Source organism: Pan troglodytes, chromosome 12 (assembly GCF_028858775.2).
Source record: "Pan troglodytes isolate AG18354 chromosome 12, NHGRI_mPanTro3-v2.0_pri, whole genome shotgun sequence".
In the NCBI taxonomy this organism is placed as follows: Eukaryota; Metazoa; Chordata; class Mammalia; order Primates; family Hominidae; genus Pan; species Pan troglodytes.
Window position 1 is genome coordinate 89,585,953 of NC_072410.2, and position 18,457 is coordinate 89,604,409.

Genomic DNA, 18,457 nt, shown 5'->3' on the forward strand with positions numbered 1-18,457 from the left:
TGACTGTTGGAAAGATCCCTAACCCCTCTATGCCTTAATTCCTTCATTTCTAAATTAGGAAAAATAACAGAAGAAATCCAATAGAGATCTTGTAAGTATTATATGGGATAATTCACATAAAGTGCTTAGCACAGTGTCTGGCATTTACGAAGTTTGCAATAAAAATTATTATTGTCATGGTTTTCGTTTACTGTAATTATCTGGGAGCAAGCAGCTTGTACAGATCTGTCTCACCTCCGGGCCACGGTGCCATGAGACCTCCAAGTGAGGGAGGCTAGGGGCCTAACCTGAGATGGCCACAGAGAAGGTAGAAAGAAAAGAATGGGCATAAGATAAATTATGAAGACTAAATGTCATCCTTTGAAACCAAAAGATACAAAAGAGTCCAAGATGACACAGGCTCCCAGCCGGGGTGCTCTGGAGAAAATGTTACCATGGGCAAAAAATATCAAGTCTGGAAGGAAAGCCCATATTAACGGAAAAGCTGGAAAGCTAGCAGTAATTAACCCATTTGGCTTTGCCAAAAAGGATACAAAACTACGCCACTCAATATGTTAGGCACTAGCCACATGTTGCTCCTTGGATAAAATTTAAATAAAAGTAAAAATTCAATTCCTCAGTTACACAGGCCATACATGACTAGTGGCTGCTGTATGAGGTGGCACAGATAGAGAATATTTCCATCATCTCAGATAGTTCTATTGGACAGTGTTAATTAGCTTGAGCGTCAGCAAACTTTTTCTGTCAAGCATCAGATAATAAGTATTTTAGGCTTTGTGTGCCATATGATTTCTGTTGTAACTTCTCAACTCTGTCTTTGTAATACAAAAGCAGCATTAGGCAATAAGTAAATGAATGGACATGGCTGTGTTCCAATAAAACTTTATTTTCAAAAACAAACAGATTTTTTTCCCATGGGCTATAATTTGCCAACCCCTGATCTAGAACCCTAAATTTGGAGGCACAAATCCTGTTTTAAATCTCAACTCTCAGCTACTAGCTGTGTGAGAAGCTACTTAAACTTTCCTAGCTTTAGTTTCCCAATGTATAAGATAAGCATGGTATGTTTCTCACAAAGATGCTCAGGAAATTACAAATGAATGATGTACTTAATTAAAAGGCATTTGCCCTTTCTCTCATGACTTCCAGGACTACGGCAGAAGTTCCTGAGCACATCTTCTCTCTAACCCTCCATTTCTGTCAACTAGCTCCAAGTTGATGGGTAAAGAATACTACGAAAAGGCAAAAGCCCAGGCTCAGAATTCTTTCATCTGGGCCTTTTTACTGAACCTATGGACACACTCTCAGCAGCACTCATCCTGCAGCTCTGAACTTCCTGCAGGAGTTCAGAAAGCCAGCAAGTCTTCCTACTTGGATTGCAAAGATGATACTTTTCTTGAATTTGCTCTGAAAAGTCCTTGAATTTCCCATAAATCAGGTAGCAACAGGTCTGGAGAATGCTCCTACACCATCCTAAGCCTCAAACATAGAGGTCAGAGGCAGCAAATGCCAGCATTTGCCTACTTTCTTCCTTTTAGCTTGGCTAAGCCAAGGCAAGCGACAAGGAGAGAAAGTGAAATTGTTGCAACCTTTGGCTGCAGTCAAGGAATTCTGGGGGGTTCATCTCAGTTCAGTGCATTCAAGAAGAGAAAGTGCTTCCTGTTGTTCCTTGGCCATAACCATGTGCAGGAGTTCAGAGAGTCAGCCACACCTTGTATGCTCTGGATATGGCCTAAATTCATGCTGTCTTAGCAAATGTTGTCATTTGTCCTCCATTTGCCTGCAGGCTTCATCCCTGGCTGGTTTTCTCTCTCTCCAGAGCAAACATTTAGCAACCACTGTGTTGAGTGCCTGTGTGTGTGTCTGTGTGTGTGTGTGTGCGTGTGCGTGTGTGTGATCTCCAGTACCCTCCTGCTACTTCCCTGTGACTACCAAAAATACCATTATCTTTTCATTTATTTCCTTTACTCTGTAAGTATCACCCTCTTCCCTAATTCCTTCTGTCTTCAGACTTCCCCCATCAAGCTCTTCACAGAATTCACCTGAAAATCAGACTGGACTGGTTCAAATCGCAAATCCTAAAGGAACTCTACATGTCTCTGTGATGTTACATGTGGTAAATTCAGAGGAAAGAGAAATAAATCTTCTCACTCAACACTGGTAAAGAGCCCAGGTTTTCACTTCGAACTCTCAACTGGAACACTTAACTAGCAACAAACGTCTCTTAATACTTATCAGTTCAGCTGTTGTAGCTGAACCATAAAATTGAATTACTTATTTTTCAAATAAGAATGGATGGTTGTTTAATAAGTTCAGAATTATTTGGGCAATGACAGGGAAAATAAATGCTAAGGAAATGTGCAAGTGTTTCAAAAATCTCATTGGCAGATTTCTACAATCTTATTAAAACCTGGATGTCTGCCCTCAACTCTAGACATCAGATCTGGTCAAAGTTTCACAGAGCGTTTTGTGACTAGTTCTGCAAGTTTACCTAATCAGCAACCTTCAATATAAGAATTGTAACCAGACTACAAGTCAAATTATAAAAGGGTGGAAAAAGCATTCACAATAAACTCTATATCCAAACTCTACAATCTTTACGTTTAAATTATAAAATGATTTAACATATTTATTCATGTGATTCAAATCAGCCAAAAATGATCCCCTAAGTTATCTGGATGTCATCAACAATGTGATTTTTGGCCTGAAATTTCCAAATCCTTGCATCAGTTTCAAACGTAATTTGTGTGCAAATGTAATTTTATGGTCTAATTTTACCACCCGTTAGGAAAGCCTTATAATTAGGTGTCTGTCTGCTTCATGATCAGAACTGTTTGTAAAAGAACAAAGAAAAGAGGACTTACGTGTAAAACTTCCTAATCTGCAGTTGACAGTTTTTAAAGGAAAAGAGTAGTAATTAGTGATAACATTTCAAAAGACTCAACAAACTCACCTAAAAGTAATAAATGAGACTGTCATTTTTATTTTACTACATTTGTCTTTATTTTATCACCTCTACATATCTCACCTTAGGGCAAAGAGTTAAGAGAGATAAGCTTCGTTAAAAATGAATGGCAGTAAACTCATGAAGAACATGTCAACCAAATGGCAAATTTCAAACTAGACAAGAAAGATGCAGCTCATTATATACCAAAGCCACATTAAAAAATAAATAAAAGTGGCCGGGCATGGTGGCTCACACCTATAATCCCAGCACTTTGGGAGGCTGAGGCGGGTGGATCACCTGAGGTCATGAGTTCAAGACCAGCCTGACCAATATGGCAAAACCCTGTCTCTACTAAAAATACAAAAAATTAGCTGGGCGTGGTGGCACATGCCCATAATCCCAGCTACATGGGAGGCTGAGGTAGGAGAATCATTGGAACCTGGGAGGCAGAGGTGGCAATGAGTGGAGATCACACCATTGCACTCCAGCCTGGGTGACAAAAGTGAAACTCTGTCTCAAAAATAAATAGATCGATAGATAGATAGACAGATAGATAGATAAAAACAAAAACTTGCAGGAAAGAAACTAATACACAGTTGCTCTTAAAATTATTCTATTAGTTTTCTGCCATGCAGCCATTTAAACTGTATATAATCTTTAAAAATCTGCAGTGCTACAAGGCCCATGTCTATAGTCATGCTACTCAGCAGGCTGAACAGTGATCACTTGAGTCCGGGATTTGAGTCCAGCCTAGGCAACATAGCAAGATCCCATCTCTTTAAAAAAAATCTTGCAGTGCTTACCTATAATAATGGGCATGATTACTTTAAAAATAAGACATTCTTAAAAATCTCAAATCTGCATTTGAGAACTTTACACCTAAAATGCATTCCTCTCTAATGGCATATGATCTGTAGTGATTACATGGATTAATTTACACGGAGAGGGAGTATCTCTTTGGTGAAACTATATTTCAGAACAAATATTAGAACATGTGGTTTAATGAAGGATTTTTACCCTTATCAGAAACAAGGGAAAATCTCAGAAACATTTTTAAGGCAAAACAGTATAACTTAGGGTCATTTTGGTGGGTTTAAAGAACAAGACAATATCTGAAATTAGAACTGAATTAGAAAATCTAAAACACAGGGCCTTGGTAACTATTTTCCAGACTCTTCCAATTGAGAAAGAAGTGAAACCTCATTAAATCAGAGTCCAGTGACTCAGAATTTGGAATAATTAAAGGCAGAAGCTGGGACACAGTTCAATTCAACCTAAAGAATGCTTAAAATACTGTATTTATGAAGGAAAAACTTACTGTCATCTCTCAGGTACCAAAAAAGTTTGATATGTCCATTTTAATTCTCTCTTTTCTTTTCATCAAAGCATATTTCCTCAGTGTGCTTAGTCTCTATTCAGAGTTTTAGCTATTATATTTTTATCACCACAATAAAAATGCATTTTAGAGAAGGTTCCATGATATCAATTTATTTTACTACATCAGGCAGGCCCCCTGCTTGTTATTTTAATTAATGAGGTTTTCCTGTATATTTACAAGCATTCAGTTGGCCACTGAGTATTTCCGTTCTTTTGGAAAAACCCCAAAGACAATTAATCCAAAACAGGAATAAAAAGTGATTATTACTTACGAACACAACTTGAAAAGGTAGGATCCGGCCCAAATCCTATTTTGCAGGTACATCGATAGCTGCCCATGGTATTCAAACACTCACCATTAGGGCATACACCTTGTAGCTGACATTCATTAATATCTGCAGGAAAACACAATTCTTTAGAAGGAGCAGTCAAGCCCCATTGAGCAGATTCTGGCTATACATTGCATTCACTTCCTTTTTCACTATAGTAATCTTTTAGTTATAGCGAAAAAAGGATGTAGCAGGTGTGAATAATCTGAAATCAGTTAATGTTTATTGAACATTTACAATTTATATAGCAAATATTTATTACATACCTACTACATGCCAGGTGCTAAGGATTTACTAGTGAAAAAAACTGATAAAAATTCTGGCCTTCACAGAGCTTTTGCTTTAGTGTTAGTTTATGTTAGGCATTATGGAGCATACAGGTAAGGCAAAGACTCTCACTCTAGAAGCACTGACAGTCTAACTGTACATATGAATATTTGAAAAACTAAAGAAGTGAAAAGCAGTCCAAGTCATCACAAGAACGAACTGTCATAAACTGTTAGAAGTTAAATTATGAAATTGCCTATACAGACAGTAAAAGCCACAGAAGGAAGCTGGAGGTGGGGCAGACTGTGGCACTGAGGAGGAGGTAAGGCTTTAGAGTGCTGATGTCTGGGCAGGAGCTGGATGGATGGGCGAGGAAGGGAAGGAATGACTTGTGTGGGAAACCCTGGAGCTTGAGCACAGAGCGTGGCCAGTGGATGGAGGCTCAGGAAATAATGAGTCAAACCACTGGCTGGAAAAGAAGATTCAGGAAGGTAAATAGTTGGAAACAGAGCTGGTACAATTCAGGCTGCATTTGGATTCAGTTTCATTGAGAACAGGGAGCTATACTAAAGGTTTCTGAGCAGGAGAAAGAAAGACTCAAAGACAGACTCTAGGAAAATTCACCTGGCCAACACATGGCTTGTTGAGAAGAGATTAAAAGTCTGATCACTTGAAGGGGTCATGCAAGTATGAGGTTGGTAAGAGCCAGGCTGGTGACAGTGAGAACAATCAGGAAGATAAAGAATGGACAAATCTTTTTTTTTTTTTTTTTTTTTTTAAGAACAACTGAAAATGCATGGTGCTTGACTGGACTACACACCATGAGAAAGTAAGAGAAAGGAGTCAAGGATGTCTGGGAGGCTCCTAATCAAAGAAAAAAGGAAAAAAAAAATCACAGCTGGTTTTGCGGAAGGAGTTCTGAGGAAGAAAGAAGGCAGGAAGAAGAGGAGTTCAGCTTTATAGTTCAAGGTCACATTGGGATACCCAAGTAGAAATACCCAGTAGCAGCAGAAGATTCAGAAATACAGTGAAAGAGGAAATCACTGCTACAAATAGACACTTAAGATACTCTGCATATGGAGATCCAGGGGGAAATCAAAGCGATTTGAAAGAGGAGGGATATAAATGAAGTGATTTTACAAAGAAAGATTATATAGTCACTTGCAAAGGTAATTAATTGAAAATCAAAAAGTTGGATACAATGGTAGCAAAACATTACTATCAGGATCATCACATAAAAAGAAAATACAGCCCTCAATCACTATTTAAGCAAATATTAACATTATTTGAACATCAATATTTCATGTTCTAAGTAGGCATCGTGATCTATACGTACATATTTTACTCAGAGCATGCAATTTTTAAGTTAATTTCAGTGATAAAATATGACACCTTCCGTGACATTCAAATGATAAGTTAATGCATATTTGCTGTATAAATTCTATGGTGTTCCAACTTGCACGTAGCTGGAAACTGGTACAGCTAGATGACACCTGGTACAGCACACAGTACAGCACCTGACCATCTCATTATTTATTGAAGTGTGTGTTGTTCTGTAATGCACTTTTATGTACAGCATGTAACTGAAAATATTCCCCCATAACTCATTCCTTTTAAGAAAACCACCATGAAGGACCAGGAAGAGTGCCAAGTCCAGTTGGAGCTTACATGGTACAAGTGAAGCCCTATTATATGTCCCAAGTAAAACCTCAAGTTTGGGTAACCAGCCAGTTGTGGTCAAGAAGGCTGGACAAAATTTCCACTCTTCTATTTCCCCTCATATCCTCACTAGGGTATGATTATTAGCATTCCTCTTCCCCTGAATGGCCTGTATTCCTGTTCATTGGCTGCACCACTACACATTCCATGATAAGATTGAGGACCCAGAATTTTCCCTTGCTAGGTGGTTTCTATAACAGCACCATCTCAGCCTTGCGGCTGGCTGCCAGGTTAATGTAGAGGTTTCCCCCCAGACTCATAAATACCTGATTTACAACCAATGCCTAGTACCCTCTTCCAATGCCCCTTCTTTGACTCTCCACACTGCTCACTGCCTTGACTCTGATGCCATGGGAATGGAGGACAGGAATTCAGACGGAAGAAAACAAACAAAATGACCAAGCAAACCTATCAGGTATAGACAGGAAGAAACAGAAACATCCACAAAGATGAAGAATCGTGTAAGACTCTTCCTGTTATGACTGTTTTAATCAGCTTGTGCCACTGGCACTGGCACCAACACTTCCCCTAATTTTGGCCCGAAGAACCCAGGAAGCCTGGGCCTTCCTTTGTGACACATTCTCACAGCTTCCAGAAAAACTGTTTCCTTCAACTGCCTTGGTTCATCTATTTTTTTATATTTCCTGAGCTACTACAAATTAGAGATTAGATTTCTGTTTCCTATATTTAACGTATATACACTAGAATATATCAGTCTTAAGTATACAACTAGATGAATTTTTGCATATCCACTTGTGGTGTAACCACCACCCAGATTGTGATTAAGAACGTTTCTGGCCGGGCGGGGTGGCTCACGCCTGTAATTCCAGCACTTTGGGAGGCCGAGGTGGGCAGATCACGAGGTCAGGAGATCGAGACCATCCTGGCTAACACAGTGAAACGCCGTCTCTACTAAAAATACAAAAAGTTAGCCGGGCGTGGTGGCAGGCGCCTGCAGCCCCAGCTACTCAGGAGGCTGAGGCAGGAGAATGGCGTGAACCTGAGAGGCGGAGCTTGCAGTGAGCCGAGATCGCGCCACTGCACTCCAGCCTGGGCGACAGAGCAAGACTCCGTCTCAAAAAAAAAAAAAAAGAACGTCTCCATCACCTCAGAAGGTTCTTTGTGCCCCTTCCCAGCCAACAAACAACTTATCCCCATAATTTTAACATAGGACTTCGTAAATTAATAAATTAATAAGACATTTCTAATTATTAAGAAACAGGAGCAACTGTCTAAGTGATTTTTCCTAGACAGGTAGTCACAAGCTTTCTAAATTAAAGTAAAGGATGTCAGAGACTCACAAACACGTTAAGAACAAAGCATTGGTTGAACTGAACGCATTGTATCTGGATGAGAGAAGAACATTCCAAGTGAAGACATCATCAGGCCAAAGTTTAACAACTGTTTGGAACGTGATAGGTGAATGGTAAACCAGAATTCTATTTATACTTAAAAACTGTATGGAACGTGATGGGTGAATGGTAAAGCAGAATTCTATTTAGACTTAACAACTGTATGGAACGTGATGGGTGAATGGTAAACCGTAATTCTATTCAGACTTAACAACTGTATGGAACGTGACGGGTGAATGGTAAACCAGAATTCTATTTGGACTTCATTGCCTAAAGCTATCTTCTTTCTTTAATCAAATAAAACCTGATTACAATATTTGTCATTTTATAAATAGCTTATTTTTGAAGGAATAAATTCAAATAACAATATAGTGTTTCAGGAGTCTCATATTTTTATTTATTTATTTATTTATTTATTTATTTAAGATGGAGTCTTACTCTGTCACACAGGTTGGAGTACAGTGGCACAATCTCAGGTCGCTGCAACCTTCGCCTCCCAGGTTCAAGCGATTCTCCTGCCTCAGCCTCCTGAGTAGCTGGGATTACAGGCACATGCCACCACGCCCGGCTAATTTTTTTTTTTTTTTGTATTTTTAGTAGAGACAGGGTTTCACCATGTTGGCCAGGCTGGTCTTGAACTCCTGACCTCAAGTGATCCGCCCACCTCGGCCTCCCAAAGTGCTCAGCCTCCCAAAGTGTGTGAGCCACTGCATCCGGCCAAGTCTCATATTTTAAAGGGTCAACAAACCTTCCTTAACAGATTCTAACTAAATCAAAAGTATTTTAATATTTAGTTTGAAAAATACATGAATTTATTCCTTCTTCTCCCTCTATAGATGACAAATTTCTCTGGAAAACTGTGGAAGTCTGTCCTTTGAAGAAGTGGTATAACCACTGCATACAGAACAACTTCCTGAGTTAAAGAATGAAGGCCAAAATAAATGGCTGAAGGGGCTCAGCACCCACATACAGCCAGTCACCATTCCCTATCCCCATCTGAGCTTTTGTGTTCAGGCAGGCAGTCTAGAAGTTTACAGAAACAGAAACTAGGAAAGAAATTCATACGGACCCATGCGCTCCTCTAGAGTAGGCAAAATCCATGAAGCTACTACAGCTAACATGAAGGAGCTTTACATACTTTTCCACTTATTTAAAACATTTACAGGTATGTCTGCCTGTATAGCCTACCACATACTTCAGCTCACAGATGAAGTTCAGGAACACAAAACTGCTTTTCTTCTAAAACTGCTCTTCTTCTAAAATGGTCAAATATTGGCAATGTCCTATGGTTCAAACTAATACAACAGAAATAAGAGGGCTGGGCTTCTATTAACCAGGTAGTAGAAGAATATAGAGTAATCAGGTATACATGCATAACAAGAGACTCCCTATGAACAACCCAACATAAAACAGCCTAAGTATTTCAGTACATGGGAATGATGCGATAAGGTGACGATGAAGTGAGGACCTTCATCTTCCTTCTACCTCATCAGGATTCTTTACATTTCTATAGCACACCGTATCTCACTGGAATTTCACAACAATTCTGGATGGTGAGCAGTACAAGAATAATTATTCCATTTTACAGAGATAATTTTGTCCAAGGCCATATTTCTAAAAAGGATGGAGAGGATGGGGGAAAATAATAGGAGGAATATTCCACTAAGATCTAGCTTTTGGTCCAACTAGGACAAAATGTTATGTTACCCAGAGCAGGTCTCTTGAGTTTCTCTTGATCTCAGTGTCCTCTCCTGTAACACAGAGGGGCTGAACTATATTATCCCCAAGGTTACTTGTAGTTTAAATATTCTCTGACTTCAAAACAATCTGCCAGTTGCCAGGGCTGAAAATGCCAGGGAATAAAGAAAGTATGACATTTGGTGCATAATATATTACGAACAGCACAAGTGCCCTTCTGGGAAATAAATATATTTTTATGCATCTCTTCTCCTACAGGAAAGTATGTATGTTTAACAAAGTGAGTAAGAATTTACTGTCTTCTTAGTGACGTAAGTTTATACAGGAAATGAGGCATATCGAACAGGAGTCAGGACAAGGTAAGAACAGGACATGAGCATCTTTCTACTGTGTGAAAATATGAAGCTTTCTGGAGATTCATCTGTGTGTGTTCAGCTTTTGCTAGTAAATATAAATTCCATGACAGAATTCCATTAGCAGTATGCCTTCCACTTGAAAGCAGAAAAATACCTCTTAGTACAAATACTTTTCCCAGACAGACTATTAAGTTATTTAATAAGGATCACTTACTTTAAGTACAGGAGTTCACTTTAAGACAATATATATATTTCTTAAACTTCCAAAGAACAACTTTGCACTGGGTAGACATACCACGAAGGAACATGAAGATATTCTATAGGGTACACACAGGCTTAGACACTTTTAAGGGAGCTAATCTATAGATCTTCAGCCTTCAGATGTTTCTTTTTGAAGTCATCTGCCTAAGAATATATTTGCCAATCTTCCTTTCCTATCTTCCCCTTTCCTCAGGGCCTTCTTGTTCTTGACCAAGTCAAGGCATACCTCTTGTCAATCCAGAATCTTTCTAGGCCTTTCTAAGTACACTGTCTTGAAAGGTAAAATTCTCACAGGCACAGAATAAATGAACAATTCACAAATATATCAACCCCAGGATAGAGTCACAGAAAAAGTAATGAGTCCGATTTGTTTCATAAGAAGATCTGGCTTTACCAATTAGGTTAAATGGCAGAGACTGTTTATCAATGGCATGAACCAATTCTGCAGCTCCAAAGTTTTGATGAAATTATTTAATGCACACATACAATATAAATGTGCCAGAAATTAACTTATTGTATCCACTTGACTTTTTAATGAAAATGTAGATGTCAGCTTAAAGATATGTGAACACATAACTTTTTCAAAATTATTCTAGGAGATTAAGAAAAAAATATTTGAAAACCAATGTTCTAGAGCAATTTTACCCAAGGTCTTTTACACAAAACACAGACTTTGTGAGACCTCTGCTAAAAGAGGGGTTTTGCAGCCAAATATGTTTGAGAAATACTGCCTATTCTATATACATAAGCATATTTAAAACCCGAGGAGTCCTTTGGCAAAATCTCTTGTTTTTCTGTGTTTAACTTGGTTTTTCTGCACATTTGGCTGTGGGACCCTTTTTAACACACAATCTGTTAACATCCTTCTGAACTGGTCATCTGTGGAAACATTTTTGTGAAATGCTGCTCTCTGGGGCCAGCTTCAAAGACTATTGTACGAGTCTCTTCTTGATTATATTTGCTTCTACCTAGGCCCCACTGCCGTTAAAAGCCTACCCACCATCCTGTAACTGTCCCATGATTATAAAATGACCATCCACCATAGGATGGATTCAATCACCGGACTCACTGAAAAAAGTCAAACCACTGTGGGAGCAACTCCTTTCCTTCCAATTCTTCTGTCTTCGGGGTAACATGATAAAGGAATTATCAGAGCCCAGAGAACAGCTTGCATTTATTTCTTGACACATGTGTGCTACACATGGACGACGCTGCTAGCAACACACACTTACGCTGTTGGTCTTGGATTCATGACTACAGTCTACAGATATTACATAAACTTCTCCTTGAAATATTCACAGTAACATGAATCCATCATGGGCTTTCTTCATCACTCATAATACAGTAGGCATCTTCCCATTCATTTTATAGCCACAGAGATTAAGGTCAAAGAGCTATTGAAAAATACAATGTGCTAATGACTCACTTCACCACTGTCTTTCCTGAGGAAGAGTTAATAAAATAAACAGACATTTCCTTTTTGAATCCTATCCCAGCATAGTAAGAGGACACACCAGAAAAATAATTCTAAAATGCACAGGAATGGGTCCCAATTTGATTTGCAAATGCTGAAATAGGGTGCTCAGGTCCAGATCAAAAACTGTTTAAATTCTTACTGAAAATACTGTGCATATTTAAACTAGAAAGTGCAGCAGTAGTTCTAAGAGGATGACCAGAACAGTTAACACCTTCAAATCAGTAAATTATCTATCAGTTCCCACTGAGCCATTGACCATCGTAAAACATGATCTGGCATCAAACTAAGTACATGACAGTTTCTGAGATTAAATGAAAATACAATAGAAAATTATGATTAACCTCTGGCAGGCTAAACAAAGGAATATTAAACATTTCTAAGCGTTTTGAAGAACTGAATTATCAAGTCTGGTCGACCGCAGTCTTAGTTCTTACCTGTTGGTTTTCTACTATTATTTCCAAAACATATACCAAGAACAATATATTCTAAGTTTCATCTTTTTTTACAATTATATTTAAGTTCTTGGATACACGTGCAGAATGTGCAGGTCTGTTACCTAGGTATAAAAGTGCCATAGTGGTTTGCTGCACCCATCAACCCGCCATCTACGTTAGGTATTTCTCCTAATGCTATCCCTCCCCTAGCCCCCCACCTCCCAACAGGCCCCAGTGTGTGATGTTCCCCTCCCTGTGTCCATGTAATCTCACTGTTCAACTCCCACATATGAGTGAGAACATGTGGTGTTTGGTTTTCTGCTTCTGTATTAGTTTGCTAAGAATGATGGTTTCCAGCTTCAGCCGTGTCCCTGCAGAGGACATGAACTCATCCTTTTTTATGGCTGCATAGTATTCCATGGTGTATATGTGCCACATTTTCTTCATCCAGTCTATCATTGATGGGCATTTGGGTTGGTTCCAAGTCTTTGCTATTGTGAACAGTGCTGCAATAAACATATGTGTGCATGTGTCTTTATAGTAGAATGATTGATAATCCTCTGGGTATATACCCAGTAATGGGGTTGCTGGGTCAAATGGTATTTCTGGATCCAGATCCTTAAAGAATCACCACACTGTCTTCCACAATGGTTGAACCAATTTACACTCCCACCAACAGTGTAAAAGCCTTCCTATTTCTCCATATCCTCTCCACCAGCATCGGTTGTTTCCTGACTTTTTAATGATCGCCATTCTAACTGACATGAGATGGTATCTCATTGTGGTTTTGATTTGCATTTCTCTAATGACCAGTGATGATGAGCTTTTTTTCATGTTTGTTGGCTGCATAAATGTCTTCTTTTGAGAAGTGTCTGTTCATATCCTTCACCTACTTTTTGATGGAGTTGTTTGATTTTTTTCCATGTAAATTTGTTTAAGTTCTTTGTAGATTCTGGATATTAGCCCTTTGTCAGATGGATAGACTGCAAAAATGTTCCCCCATTCTGTAGGTTGCCTGTTTGCACTCATGATAGTTTCTTTTGCTGTGCAGAAGCTCTTTAGTTTAATTAGCTCCCATTTGTCAATTTTGGCTTTTTTTGCCATTGCTTTTGGTGTTTTAATCATGAAGTCTTTGCCCATGCCTATGTCCTGAATGGTATTGCCTACGTTTTCTTCTAGGGTTTTTATGGTTTTAGGTCTTACATTTAAGTCTTTCATCCATCTTGAGTTAATTTTTGTATAAGGTGTGAGGAAGGGGTCCAGTTTCCGTTTTCTGCATATACAGTTACTGTAGCCTTGTAGTATAGTTTGAAGTCAGGTAGTGTGATGCCTCCAGTTTTGTCCTTTTTGCTTAGGATTGTCTTGGTTATACAGGCTCTTTTTTGGTTCCATATGAAATTTAAAGTAGTTTTTTCTAATTCTGTGAAGAAAGTCAATGGTGGCTTGATGGGGATAGCATCGAATCTATAAATTACTTTGGGCAGTATGGCCATTTTCATGATACTGATGCTTCCTATCCAGGAGCATGGAATGTTTTTCCATTTGTTTGTGTCCTCTCTTATTTCTTTGAGCAGTGGTTTGTAGTTCTCCTTGAAGAGGTCCTTCACATCCCTTGTAAGTTGTATTCCTAGGTATTTTATTCTCTTTGTAGCAATTGTGACTGGGAGTTCACTCGTGATTTGGCTCTCTGTCTGTCTATTATTGGTGTATAGGAATGCTTGTGTCTACAGCCATACCACCCTGAATGTGCCCGATCTCGTCTAAGTTTCATCTTTATGCCCACATCACTCTTATATATTCCCAAAGACCTTCTAGAAAGAAATAAACGTAGCAACTCACTTATGATAATGCAACTGAAGGCAACTTTAGAGACAAAGCTGTAACTTTGGGGCAATGGGGCCTAAGCAGAGAAGTCAGAGAAGAACAAGATGGAAGAGGGGAAAAGGTGTTTAAATAAAAACATCAATGGATATTTTCACTTTATAAGGCAGAATTCTAAAAATAAAAATTGTGCTGGCCATATAGTGTTGAGTGAAAGAAGCCAGACACTAAAGAAAACACTTACTGAATTATTTGAAAGTTCATAAGATAAAATTGATCTGAAGTTGAAAGGGTAGTGATAAGCTCTAGAAAAGAGGGAGCTACACACATACACACACAGACACACACACACCACTACTTATCTCACAAGGTTGTCTCCAATGCACTTAACACAATGGCTCCACTGAATAGTCATTCAACAAAAGTTAGCATAAACAAATAAAAATAAAAAAACAAGTTAGCAAAATATATAAATAAGTAGATTGAAAAGTTGTGTAAGGCAATCACGAACAAAAAGTAAATTTACTAATATTAGAAAAAGGAAAATTATCACATTCTTATGCAAACAATATCATAAGAAGAAAAGCTCCATGGGTCAGAAGCTACCATTATAATCTAGCTCTAGACCAAAGGCCCCAAACTCCAAGTGGAAATTTCCATAAAATTGCTAGACAGTAAAAGGAAAAGGGTGGGGAGGATGAAAATAAACTTCTGATTCAAAGTGAGCTTATCAACCCAATTAAAAATTTTAATGCTTGTTTGCTAAGAAACTAATTGAAGCCAATGATTTGAACACAAATATTCTCTAGATGAGAATAATTTTACGAAATGGTCTTACCAAGATTCTTTAAGGATTTTTAGCATGCCTTAACCAGTTAAATGCATACTTAAAGAATATAAAACAAGAACAGGTAGCTATGAACAATAATTTATTAGAAACCTTGGAAATGAAAAACAGTCTTAAAATTAAAAATGTAACAAATGAGATAAAGCCTAGATGGGCATAGTAAAGCAGAAATTAGAAAATTGGAAAATGGAACTGAGATAACCATTCAAAATGCAGCAAAAAAGAGAATGAAAAGACAAAAGATTTTTTAAGAGCCATGAAAAACACACTCCAACTTTTGTTTAATGAGAGTTTCAGCAGAAAAGCATGGTGGAAAGCGATATTTGAAGACATAATAAGTGAACACTTTTCAAATTTGAGGAAAGACATGAGTTTTCAGATTGACATTACACTGAGTAAAATAAAGATAAATCTAAGTATAGACACATAATGATAAAACTACAGAACATAAAGAATTAGGAGATTATCTCAAAAGAGAGAAACACATTATCTACAAAGGAAGAGGTGTCAAAACACAGAAGTCAGAAGACTTTGGTATAATGTAGTCAAGCACCACTAGAAAACAACTATCAACCTGGAATTGTACACACGAGTAGTCTCATTATAAAATGAGTGCAAAATAAAGATATTTTCAGACACATAAAGTATATACTTTAGTGACCCTCACTAAAGGATCTGTTAAAGAATATAACCCCAAAATACAGATTAACCAGATAAAAATACAAGATAGCAGTCAAATTTGAATTTCAAATAAATAATTTGAGATGTACTTACTTTAAAAACGTATTTGTTGTTTATCTGAAATTCAAATTTAACTGGGTGTTCTGGATTTTATTTGGCAAATCCTCCCCAAAAGAAGAAACAAATGCAGGAAACAAGCACAGGATACAAGAAATACTGCCATCAGAAAAATGACAGTAAATTCATTTAACTATTAGCTATATGAGGGAAAAAGGCTTTATTTCCATTAGGTACACCTTTGACAATACCTGTAAAATAATGACTCTGGTCTAAGCCACAAATCCATTTTCTTTCAAATATCCAAGAGGTTGCCATAATGGCCTTTCAGTGTTCCATCGACAAAGATGCTCTCCTTGATCAAACTCTAGTCAGGCTCCTCTGAACCCTCTTCTCAACTAGCTCTGACTTCATGTATGCTTCTGTATTTGTCTCTGCATTGTCCAGTTTTAGCTAATATCCTGTTAAGTTAGTTTAGCCAGAATCCCCCATGCTGGATATCTGATTGGGTTCCTCATCTTTCACCAACCCCTAGGTAATGTCTGGTCACCCTGATCTGCCTTCAGCAAGAATACCCTCCTAGGTTGGTTGAGCCAGAATCCCCCCTTACCCCTCATGTGTCCTCTTAGTAATTTTTCATCCACTGATATCACACTCTCACCCTCACTCCTTGGTGATACATTTTTACTTTTCCTTATTTTCAGAGTTGAGCCCAATCTCTCTCCCCTACCCCAAAACTCCACTGCAGTAGTTCTTATACCTGTTACAACAGTTACCTGAATAAAATCTGTCTTACTGTTCTTTAACGAACGTTATAAACAATATTTTTCTTTAACATTATGTTAAAAGCAGAACAAATCCAATAAGTGTTTTCCCAGCACGTATCACAAAGCCCATAATTAATCGCATGCAAATGGTGCGATTAATCATAAGAGCTTTGCCTTAAGATTCTCAATCATTTCACCTCATTCTACATGTCTGTTTTAATCCAGCACTATGCTACAAGACACATTCTTTTCTCCAGCCAGGCAGGCTTTCTTGGGGGTCTCACCTGCACTTTCTAGTGCTCGTTTATCTGGTGTTCTCAAAGCATTCAAAGACCAATCTGCCTTTACCTGTTCACAGTACTGCAGTTCACACTCAGTATTTTTTTGGTAATCATTAAGAGGTCTGAAATGCAAGCTACAGTCCAGACAAGCGCTTTGTAGCCAAAAAGTCCTTATGCAGAATATTGATCAAGACTGTGGAGTCTCATTTAATAACAGATATGCCCCCTGAAAACAAGTACATTATCTCTTCTTTTGTCCAAACAAAATGTGATTTCAGATGCACTCTGAGGAACTTTTTATCTAAAAGGAGCCTAGGCTGAAAGTTTTGGTAATGAGTATTCTTGTGCCTCAATGTATCGGTTTCATAAATTTATTTTATTAAAGCAGAACGAGTATAATAAAACGATGCTGAAAGAAGGTTATGTGGCTAGCTCTTTCCTATTTCCTTTAATGGGCTCATAGGGAGCCAGCTAAAATTCAGCTAGTTCGAAGAGTAAATAAAGCACATTGCATCTTGCTCATTCAAAGTGATTTCATTACACTAAATTCTAAGGGCAGGAACAATGTCTTACCCATCATTCATCACACATACTTTCAGTCTAAAGCTAGGAGTGCCCCAGCGATTAATGTTTGTGGAATACTGAGTCATTTAAAAAGTCTTCGAGATGATCTATGAAAAACGAATATACATACACTGAATTATAAAAGTGTAGATGTCTTTTAATTACATTCAGCACGTGCTGAGGTACTGTGGTATTGCCCACAGTACGTGCTAAAAATGTAGCAAATAATACTAAGTTGATTTTATCCTTGTAAACTGAAACTGGTAAGTGACTTTGGTATGTCAAAAGAGATACTTGCTTTTAATAAAATCACTCAACAGACTGATTCCCCAAGTACTTTCAGAACCAAATTCTATTTTTGAAACTTAGATTTACATCTAACTTTTTAAGAACCCACTTATGGCAAAATATGGACAAAAGAGAGTACTCAGTATTTCCACTCAGGGAAGGACTGAGTTTTAAAGAAAAGCAGCATGGACGTAGGAGCTCTTAGTATTATTTCATTTAATTCTAGTTCTACATCAGACCTTTATAGCATAATAATCAAATGACAAATGCTGCTCTAGATCCATCAGAGCATTTAACTGTATTGTTTGTTATGATAAATGAAGCAAATTATAACAATTCCATAATGCTGAGAGTAGCAAGGCTGTTTTGGAGCTCCGTGTGTGTATATGTAATAAATCATTCCTTTGAAAAGATAATTGCAGCACCACTGGAGAGGAGGAAAAAAAACAACTTTGAAGGCAATTATTTGAAAGCTCCTCAAATTAACATGTATACAGCTGGTTCTTTGTTACTGACTGCACATTAGTAAAAGTTGTTTCAGGACATTAGTTCACTTAGTTGAAGGAAATAATGTAATTCTAGTTATTAACCACTTTAATTTTAAAAGTGCTTTGTAAACTGAGAAGACATTAGACTGTAAGAACAATGTGGAAGGCACAAGCAATTAGATGCTAAATGGGCTCCTTTTGAAAACCTTTAGGAAAACAAAATCAAAAAGCTTCAAGGTTCTAGGAAAACTGAATGTACATATGTAATGTGAGCAAGTTCGATTTCATTTTACTGACCATCAATATCACAAAGGGAGTGAAATTAAGCCCTTCTCTCAATAGTAATTTCAATAGATTTACTGAATGAAATCATATTATGAGTCAAATGCCTTTGTAATGTAATTTAGCAGTGCCTCGAGGACCCATGAAATAGAATTTTGTGTGTT

General features: G+C 37.8%; 1 protein-coding gene across 15 annotated transcripts in view; it reads right to left on the reverse strand.

Annotated features, from left to right (window-relative positions):
- The window catches only part of LTBP1 (latent transforming growth factor beta binding protein 1), a 450,758-nt gene that overhangs the window by 150,309 nt on the left and 281,992 nt on the right, over positions 1-18,457 (reverse strand). For all 15 annotated transcript variants that reach the window (XM_009442275.5, XM_515398.8, XM_063789991.1 and 12 more), the window contains one exon: positions 4,597-4,719. In XM_009442275.5, the coding sequence (XP_009440550.2) occupies positions 4,597-4,719 (123 nt within the window). The remainder of the gene's footprint in view (positions 1-4,596; positions 4,720-18,457) is intronic.